Here is a 9,698-nt window from a genome sequence, read left to right as displayed (position 1 = left end):
GTTGGTGTAAAAATTATTAGAATTTTGGTGGAACATGTTGATTAAAGCAATCTCTCCCTCCCCTTCGTCAAATGTTTTGGCCTGACAAGTGGGATCACCACGAGAGGTACGGTGATGCTAATCTTGGTTCATTTCAATTGCTTTAACTTTTTATAGGTATATAAATAAAAAATTAAGACAAGAAATATTTAAATTATTTTTGATCTTTACATACAAAAATATATAAGATATAGATAGACAAGAGAGTCCAACACCACCTCGCCCCAACCACGGAATCGCTGATATATATACACAATGGCGTCGCCCGCGGCGGCGCAGTACACTCGTCCGGCGCGATCGAGCCCGTAGCCCCCGTACGCGGCCGGGGATCGTCGCAGAGGCGCATGAGCCTCTAACGGAAGATCTCGATCGGAACCTGCAGCCTTCTCCTGCCCGATCGAGATGATGGACGTGGAGACGGGCGCCCGCGCGGCGGCGCCGCCGGCGCCGGAAGCGGACGTGAAGACGGACGCCAGCGCGGCTGCGGCGCCGCCGCCGCCGCCGGAAGCGGATGCGGACGCGGCGTGGAAGGCTCCGGCGGCGATGGTGCTGGTGCAGCTGTTCAACACGGGGATGGTGCTGCTGTCCAAGGCGGCCATCGGCGGCGGCATGTTCGTCCTCGTGCTCCTCGCCTACCGCGGCATCTTCGGCGCCGTCATCATCCTCCCCCTCGTGCTCCTCCTGGAGAGGTGCGTCGTCACGTCCGCGTCAGGTCGCTAATACTCCATCAGAAGCTAATTAAACTGCTAGCCTACCTCTTTTCCTCGTCTATATACTTGAATAATTTGGTTAAAAACAGTCATCAACAGAGATATGTTCAACAGAGAGAGCATCGATAATTTTTTGATATAAATAATGCTTTGTGGAAGGAATCAAAGGTCTCGTTTAAATCTTGGAATTAAAAGGCTTCTGTTTTTTTTCCCCTAGTTTCAAACAGCTTCAAGTATTTTTAATTTTGCATTTCTGTGTAGAGGGAAGTGGAAAGAAATGGACTGGCGCGCCGCTGGATGGATCTTCCTTAATGCACTCATCGGGTATATATATAGATGTTCAAGTTATTCTGCGGCTCCGAATTCGTGTTATCAACTCTTTTTATAAATTGAAGTCATCACCTGTTAACTTCTGTTCCAATTTGTTCCTATATAAAAATTTCTAAAAAGCTACAAAAATAGTATTGAGGCATACCTTGACACTTTCATGGTGTCGTTGTCGGTACTAAAAGCTTAAAATCTTTGAGGCATCATCAATTTGAACATCGCTCATGTTGATCTCATACCCTACCTAAATGTCATACAGATATGCGGTACCAATGAGCATATACTTCTATGGGCTACGCGACACAACGGCATCCTACGCCATCATATTCCTGAACATGATTCCTCTAACAACCTTCATCCTCTCCTTGCTCCTCAGGTAGACTTTCGCTGATTTTGTATCGCAGCATCCATGGTCTCGCATGTTAGCGTTGATCTTCTCCAACCGCGTAGCACATGCTGCCTCTCCATCTCCCTCGCTCCCATCATCCCAGATCTCAGTTTTCGATATCGCATTGGATCCTGTATATTTTTACATTTACATTCTTGCACGTCTTTCTTTCCTAATAGCAACGCTAACACTCCATTTTCATGGCTAGCTATGTCCACCTCGACATTGTAGTTCAGGCATCAGACGCATATAACTGCATATAAAACTTGCTACAAATAGAAGAATATGTAAACTCTGGCCTGAAACACAGATGCATGCCTGTATGTATTGTTCTTGCATTAGAATGGAGGCACTGCACATCAGAACCATGGCAGGATCGCTTAAGGTTGCCGGAGTCTTGCTCTCCGTCGGCGGCACAATGATCATCAGCCTTTACAAGGGAGAGATTTTGCATCTCTGGAATCCTATCCTTCACCTTCGCAGTGAAGAGCATGTGGGTGTCGCAAGGCATCAGCTGCGGGGAACGTTCTTGTTGGCAGGCAGCACCTTCATGTTTGCTTGCTGGTATCTAATTCAGGTAATGTTGCCGGTCACTCTGACCATGTTTCATTTTAGAGTACATTTGGCTAACAATATTTTGCTTCTCTTTTTTTTTGGGGAATCAATATTTTGCTTTTCTGATATTCGGTCACGTACAGTCCAAGATTCTCAAGGTGTATCCATACAAATACTGGTCATCCATGGCGACGTGCTTGGTTGGAGGGTTTCAGACAGCACTTGCAGGAGTCATAGTGAGGAGGGACGTGAACGCCTGGAAGATAGGATGGGACATAAACCTTCTGACCATTGTGTACTCGGTAACTGATCTTAACTTCTCTCAGAAACCCAGATGGTAATTTGTGGTGGAGACCAATGCGTTCCCTTTGAAGGTTTGATGAAGCTAGTTTGCAAAACTATCGCTTCCCTTTGAATGTTCACTGAACCTAGTGGGTCTGTATAATATTATGGGCAACAATTAGAGTCGTTGTAGCATCTCTTTTGAATTGGGATTAGTTAACAATACTTGTTGCTGGAGATTGTTTAAGTGATGACAAAAATATGAATGGATCAAACCAGTTCCAAGGAAAATAATGTTACACTATACCACTTGGTGCAGGGGGCACTCGCAACTGCTGGAAAATATAGCTTGAACTCGTGGGCTGTGGCTAAGAAAGGACCGTCATATCCTCCCATGTTCATGCCATTGTCTGTAGTCTTTACTGTTGTGCTGGGCTCCATTTTCTTAGGCGACGACATCACCGTGGGAAGGTCCGTTCTCCGTTGCTTTTCTACTTTTTCTCACTCTCCATCTACATGTTCTATCTCTTTTCTTGAGCAATTACAAAAAGGCACTTCAACTTTATATACCATCTCTCAAATACTCTCTAATCTTGAAACAAGCTAATTAATTAGCACAATGGATGGTTGATCTTCTTAATATCTTCTAAACATGCAGCCTCATTGGGACAACTCTGGTGATTGTTGGGACCTACATCTTCCTCTGGGCCAAAGCAAACGAGCTACCTAAAAAGTAAAGTTGCGACGGTACGAACTTATCGAAAGTCACAGAATAGATACTGTTTGTTTCAATGGCGGATCCAGCAACTTTGATGAATATGGACGCATCAGTTCTACATCTCTACGCATGGTGTTACCTAACAACCAGCGTCTAGATATTGAAGAAGCTAACTGAGCCAGCGGCAGGAGAAGCCTGGGCGGACGCCCGGGGTCACCGGGCCCTAGGTCGTTTGCCCCTAGTTTGTATTGTGCATCATTTGTTTTCTCCACTGTGGGCAGCGCCCGAATTTCATTCAATACCAGAAAGTAACGAAATTACATGTCTATAGAAGGGTTCTCCAGAGTAAACTCGTCAATGCAAGCCTCTGTTTACGCACACAAAAGATAAAAAATGCAAGCCTCTGTTTACGCACACAAAAGATAAAAACGAGCACTCGAAACACGGTTAATTGAGACGCCAACCTATGGCTAATTAAAGCTCCCAAGACCAAACATATGCTTCTCTTTCGCCGCAAAGCAAAACGAAAGGAAAATTAAAGGTTATCTTTAAAAAAACGAAAGGAAAAGGTTAGGCAGAGGAACGCCCAAGTAAAGCTCGCCACTGAAGCTTTTCTCCCTCTCCCCCTCCCCCCAACAGGAAGTGATCTAGACCATGGCGCGATCACCGTAGTAGAACAGTCCCGGCATCATGATCCTGAGCCTCATGGGGATGGAAGCGATCTACACCATGGACAGGCGCGGCCGGGTTGGCCTGGGATCGGAGCACAACAACTAACTGATGATGAAGGTGTTGCGTCGTCAGCGCTGGCAGCGGACAGAGATGATGTGCGTGCGTTGAAGGTGGCATTCTATTTTCTAAATGTAATTACCCCATACAAAACTGTGGCTTCCGAATAAGCTAAGCTAGCTCGTGATGTACACGGCTAAACATACTATACTGTATGTTGCGTACGTCGGCCTAGTAGAATCAGAATCTTCAAAACCAATTCATAGCACTGCCTGGTATAGTAGCTAGATAGATAGTGAAGCTGCAAAGGAGTTTCAACGGTTGCATGATGAGCACGCGTGATGCACGGCCTCCCGAACGCCTGAATTGAATGGGCTGGCACCTCGTTGGATCTTTACCACCACACATGGTGGTGGTCTTCTGCTCCGGTGACCATGCCCGCAAGCGCATCCTCGATATGGCCACCCACACTACCGGAGACCACGAGTTCGCCGTGTGCCCGAGGCACACGGCGAAGAACCATTAGCACACGGTGAAGACTTCGCCGACGGTGGCCGACGGCAAAGCGCCGACGGCAGCTACAGGGACGGCGAAGCCCTTGTTTGCCGTGTGTCAAAAGTCGCGCACACGGCGAACTTTTTCACCGTGTGTATATATAGGCGCACGGCGAAAAAAAGCGAGAAGACGCCGTCCGACGGTGGCTGACGGCGTCGGCGTCTGTTCGCCGTGTGTCTGCACCGTGGACACACGCTGAACTTTCAGACTTCGCCGTGTGTCCTTGGTTCTACCACACGGCAAATCAGTAAGTTTCGCCGTGTGCCTAGCCCTGGCACACGGCGAACTAGGTTTCCAGGTAGTCACATGGTCACTTTGCCGTGTGCCTAGTCCCTGGCACACGACAAAGTGACCAAATAGATCCTATTCTTTTTTCTTTTTCACATATAAAGGACCCCATATCACAACATATATATCACAGGCATTACATATCACATATATATCACAACTAGCCGGAAATAACTTCAAACACATCCAGAAGTCCAATGCAAAGTCCAGAAGTTCACAAATACATATCTAGAAGTTCACAAGTCCATAAATATTGAAATAAACAAATTTATGGCTGTGGTGGGTCGTCGAACGGTGGGGCGCCGCCGAACTGAGGCGGGAACAACTGCTGTGGGAGCGTCGGTGAGATGCCCGGCGACAATTCTGGCGTATTCGATGCCGCCGATAGATTCTGCAAAAAAAGTAAGACAGTAAATTACAGGTGAGACAAAAACCAAGTTCTCAAATTATAATAGAGCACTAAAAGATCATATGTAGGTCCCCTAAATCGTTAAGTGAGTAATGTAAGTCACAATCTCTAAGTCTAAAGTTCTCTAAGTATCTAATACTTCAAAAAAAACTAAAGGGTTTTCAAAATACTCACCGGAGGAGTAGGAGGAGGAGGAGCCATAGGGAATTGCATGTCTGGGATGGGATTACCCATTTGGACAGAAAGACCTTGAATGTAGTTGTACATCTGGGCCATCTCGGCTGCCTGCTTCTGCTCGTTCTCTTGTCGTATCCTCCTCTCTTCTGCCAGTGCCGCCTCGTACGCCGCCCGTTGCGCTTGCATTTGGTGCTACAATAGTTCATGATAATGTTACAATGCAAAGCAAATATACGTACAAAACGAATGAACTATGAATAAATAAGAAATAACCTGAAGTTCCTGCACTTGGAGCTGCGACGCGGACAGCCGTGGCCGTATGGCCGGGCTATTGGCCGTGCTATTGGCCGTGCTCCTCGCTCGAATCTGGGAGAGGGTGGGAGTGCTGGCCGTGTCTAAAAGGCCGTCGCCAATGTAGTAGCGCCCATGTTTTTGCCTCCTCCCACCCTCATAATGACTTCTCCATCAAGGGGCTGGGTCCTCGGATCCCAGTCTGCCCCATGGACCTGTCTTCCCATCTCTGTGTACGCCTGGATACGACTGTGGACGGACGGGTTGCTGTACGCCGAGGGCGGATCGTCAGGGTTGTAGGTGACGTTGGATGTCGCCTTGCCCTTGCGGGCCAGAGCCCATCCCAGGAACGGGGCACACTCCTGGCCTTCATGTGAGGACGACTGCGAAAAAGGAAGAAGTTGATTACAAATTATGCTGAATTGAATGTTAGATTAGAGAAATGAGTCTGTGTAGTGTGTACCCATCTAGCCCTGTACTCATCGTTGTTGAGGCTGCCTTGATGGTGCGCTGGACCTGGCATCAGCAATCGCCGCTGCCGGCCAGCATCGTGCAAAGCCTGCCACTCGGGGTCGAACCACTTGTCCACTATGCGCTCCCAGCACACGGTGTCATTACGACACCACCACGCAGGAACCTACACATGATCAAATGCATGAGATGTAAGAAAAGAGACATTTAATGATGTTTTTCATCTTATAATAAATTTGAACTTACCTGTAAATATTGCTCTCGAGTCAGTTTCAAATCCCTCGCCTCAGACTTCCCGATCTTTTGCTTTAGGAAATGTGCACAATAGTTGATGACGCACTGGACTTGCGCCTCATAATGCATGTCCTTCACGAGTTTAATGCATCGATTGTGAGCCACAATCGCCGCCCGCTCCTCGTATCCCTCATCACACCTGTAAAAATCCTGCATATAAAGACAATGGATCATGTCATCATTAACCAAATGTTCAATAAATGTGATGTATTCACCATTTTTTGCCGGGAAAAACTTACCCAGAGCTCGCCCTTTACCCGCTCCGCCTTGTTCTCAAAGGCTCTGCCGCTCCGATCCAACTGATCGTTGTTGGCGGCGATGTAGTGGTCCCACGTCCAGGCCGGCTCGTACCGTCCTTGATAGTGGACCAGGCCTGGGAAGTGCTCCCTGCACAAAAGACCCAGGATGCCGTTGACCTTGCGTTTGTGAGCACCGCCACTGAGGACAGTCCAACTCCTGCAAAAGTGATTAAGAGAAAATATTAGTTTGTACCGTGATTTTCGAGTTAGAAAATGAAAAGGTAGTAATAACATGTCAAATTACTTACATATCTCCGCACGGTTGAATCAGCGGGCGCAAGGCAACAGGTATCGGCCTATCTGGGAGTCGCGAGGGACCTCGCAACCAGACAGCCGGCGTAGAGGTATCCTCGGCCGTGTCCTCCTCCTCAGACGACTCCCCCTCCTCCTCCTGCGCGTCCACCTGCCACTCCTCCTCCCGCTCCTGGGCAGGCTCCTCCTCCTCCTCCTCCTCCTCCTCCTCCTCCTCCTCCTCCTCCTCAGACGGCGGTACAGGCGAAGGCTCTCGACGCCTCCTGCCTCCACCCTTCCCTCCCCCCCTCTTGGGTCCACCCTTCCCTCGACCCTTGCCTCGCCCCAACTCGGAACCCCTATCGGAGCCCTCACCAGCATTCGAGTGTGGCATCATTCTTCTATACAGTGAGGCGACCGATCGTTGAAGTCCGCCGCCCGGCATCTTTCTTCAATCACCTGCAATTAAAAATAGTATTTACCGTGTATTAGAAATAAATGCGACATAATTAAAAAGTAACATAATTAAAGAAAATAAATCAATTAGTACGGATCATACATGGATTAGAAATAATCATCTTCATCGGGATTAGCTGGATCATATGTCTCATCATCACTATCACGCAAGTCGAGAAGTTCAAGCCCGTGCTCTAAAAGTGGAATTTCATCCTCATTATCATTGCCTAATTGCAATCGCTCAAGTAATTCTAGGTCCTTCGCATTATGAACCTCCTCCCAGCGTCCTCGTTATCAACCATTTCATCATCGTGTACTTCCATTTCGATCACTCCGATTAAGTCTATCTCAAAATGCCCTTCAAGCCCATCTTCTTGAAAGAACTCCCCGTCATATGTGTTTGGGTCTATATTGTAATCCTCATTATTTGGAATAGGTACTTTACCGTGTGGTAATACCTTGTACACAACGTCCCAACCCATAAGACGATCGTCGGTTTTGCATGGATATGAGAGATAATAAATTTGCGTGGCTTGTTGAGCCACAATATAGACATCGTCTCCTGGATACACTGATGACTGATGAATTTCGACTAGGCCGAGATGAGGGGTCCGTCGCACTTCGTTAGGATCAAACCAATGGCATTTAAATATGACAGGCTTAAGAGGTTTGCAACCATGAAATGTGAGTTCATAGATTTCTTCAATTATGCCATAATACTCGACCCCATCAAGGGCTGTCGTACAAACTCCGGAATTTGTTGTTCTTCGATTGGGCCGACTCTACTCGTGGCTTTTTGTGTGAAAGCGATATCCATTTACATCAAATCCGGAGTATGATAAGACCCTATAGGCACAACCATTGGCAACCTGTCTCAACTCGGGAAACATAGACGCATCATTTTGGGCCTGCAGGTAGAAGCATGATGGTTTGTCATACTATTCGCATGGAAAAGGAACTTCAAATGCCTAACAAGCATGATGGTTTGTTATACCTTGTGTTTGAACCAAGAAATGAAATCGGGGGCTCTTTGTCCCGCACCCGACTTAAGAAGGGCGTCAAGTTCCTGCGGGGTTGGAACTCTTCGTCGACGCCAGAATTGTTGAGTAAATTCCCTATATAAACGAGAGGTAAAGGGGTTGGATACAGAATAGTTAATACACGAGGAAATAGTTTGTTGAGGACTTACTGTATGTACGGCTCGACTTCCACTAGGTTCGTCAACACATACATCATGATAGTGCGCAACTCTTCATTGACCAAGGCCTTAGGAGTCGCACCACTTGCACTTCCAAGTTGCCCTTTGAAGTGGCTGAGGTCCGTTTCATTTTCGCCTTCATTGTAACGAGTGGGTGGATTATGCACGCTTGCAAAGGTCTACGTGTTGCCGTGTGCCAGCGTGGACACACGGCGAATAGGGACTGGCGTGACGTCCGTCCGAGTGTTGACGGCAGCCGGGGAGTTCGTCGTGTGTCAACCGACTGGCACACGGCGAAGATGGTAGTTCGCCGTGTGCCTAGCCCTGGCACACGGCAAACAATAACGGCCGTGAGGCCCCCTGCCGGCAGAAGGGTGTGCCCCGCACGTGATCCATGTTCGCCGTGTGCCTACTGGCTGACACACGGCAAGGATCAAAGTTTGCCGTGTGCTGGCCCTTGGCACACGGCGAAGAGTAAGGTTTCCCGTGTGTTTTTTCTTTGCCGTGTGTTCTTCTGGCGACACACGGCAAATGAGGTCTTCGTCGTGTGCCCGAAATAATGCACACGGCGAAGATTCTGGCACACGGCAAAATACCATTTTCCGGTAGTGCCACCTCCCGTTGACCTCAACCACTAACTTCACATGTCGGAGGAAGTGTAATCCGGCCCCTCTGCCCCGCGCCCGCACACACGCAGAGAGAGAGAGAATCGGGCTACATTTTTGAAACACTAGCTAGTATTAATCAAAGCTCATATACCTGGCCTAAACAAATTGGGCAAGCCAACCCAATAACTATATGCTATGCAGATTAGTAGAACCATACTAATTACGGCTATAGCTTACAAAAAACCTCCTGAAAAAGTTAAAAATTGTGGGCAGTATAATATTTTGAAGATAAAACCTAATTTTACTAGAATTGAGGAAATTGAGTTATTTCTCCTGAAAACATTAGTGCGAATGAGAATTTGACAGTACAATGCAAAAAAAGGTATTATTTGCTATATCTTTAAATTTACGGCTGTTTACTATTGCTTTTCATTTTATTCTCACTATGCCAAAACATAAGATTGGAGATGGGGCTCAATATACATTGGTGACAACAAAAAGCTGCGTCACCAAATTTGTATCACTGATGTGACTATAATTGGTGACGCATTTTCTCGTGTTACCGATGACTCCTCATCCACTAGTAAAAACCGTGTCTCCTCATCCAATGCACACTGGTTCGTATTTTAAGATGCACCATCATGATATACCAATTTCCACATGGAAAATGTTA

At 47.2% G+C, this 9,698-nt stretch overlaps 2 protein-coding genes across 3 annotated transcripts; one reads left to right on the top strand and one right to left on the bottom strand.

Moving 5' to 3' along the window:
• The first annotated feature begins 290 nt into the window (after window positions 1-290).
• LOC120643986 (WAT1-related protein At5g64700-like) lies at window positions 291-3,347 on the top strand. Of its 2 annotated transcripts, XM_039920507.1 has the most exons (7): window positions 292-728; window positions 1,011-1,073; window positions 1,336-1,452; window positions 1,807-2,041; window positions 2,163-2,321; window positions 2,621-2,772; window positions 2,960-3,347. In XM_039920507.1, exons 1-7 carry the CDS (start codon window positions 442-444, stop codon window positions 3,036-3,038), a joined length of 1,092 nt encoding a protein of 363 aa, XP_039776441.1. In that variant the 5' UTR covers window positions 292-441; the 3' UTR covers window positions 3,039-3,347. The 2 variants fall into 2 exon arrangements, with proteins under 2 accessions (XP_039776442.1, XP_039776441.1); XM_039920508.1 differs by lacking the exon at window positions 1,336-1,452 and having other exon boundaries at window positions 291-728.
• A 2,225-nt stretch (window positions 3,348-5,572) lies between these two features.
• Window positions 5,573-6,766, bottom strand: LOC120645471. Its single transcript, XM_039922254.1, has 4 exons — window positions 6,473-6,766; window positions 6,186-6,383; window positions 5,932-6,105; window positions 5,573-5,851 (listed from the first exon to the last, which is right to left on the bottom strand). Exons 1-4 carry the CDS (start codon window positions 6,764-6,766, stop codon window positions 5,573-5,575), a joined length of 945 nt encoding a protein of 314 aa, XP_039778188.1.
• Window positions 6,767-9,698: the final 2,932 nt, after the last annotated feature.

The sequence above is a fragment of the Panicum virgatum genome, chromosome 8K (genome assembly GCF_016808335.1).
Source record: "Panicum virgatum strain AP13 chromosome 8K, P.virgatum_v5, whole genome shotgun sequence".
NCBI classification, from domain to species: domain Eukaryota; kingdom Viridiplantae; phylum Streptophyta; class Magnoliopsida; order Poales; family Poaceae; genus Panicum; species Panicum virgatum.
Note: the sequence above shows the minus strand (reverse complement) of the source record. Positions and strands in the feature narration are given on the sequence as shown.

Excerpts from the sequence above, each read along its gene's own strand:
- LOC120643986 (XM_039920507.1), top strand. The coding sequence starts at position 442 with ATGATGGACGTGGAGACGGGCGCCCGCGCGGCGGCGCCGCCGGCGCCG. Across the intron at positions 1,074-1,335 it reads TTCCTTAATGCACTCATCGG|ATATGCGGTACCAATGAGCA; the intron begins GTATATATATAG and ends AATGTCATACAG. Across the intron at positions 2,322-2,620 it reads TTCTGACCATTGTGTACTCG|GGGGCACTCGCAACTGCTGG; the intron begins GTAACTGATCTT and ends CACTTGGTGCAG.
- LOC120645471 (XM_039922254.1), bottom strand. The coding sequence starts at position 6,766 with ATGTTATTACTACCTTTTCATTTTCTAACTCGAAAATCACGGTACAAA. Across the intron at positions 6,384-6,472 it reads GGGTAAAGGGCGAGCTCTGG|GATTTTTACAGGTGTGATGA; the intron begins GTAAGTTTTTCC and ends CTTTATATGCAG. Across the intron at positions 6,106-6,185 it reads CTCGAGAGCAATATTTACAG|GTTCCTGCGTGGTGGTGTCG; the intron begins GTAAGTTCAAAT and ends GATCATGTGTAG.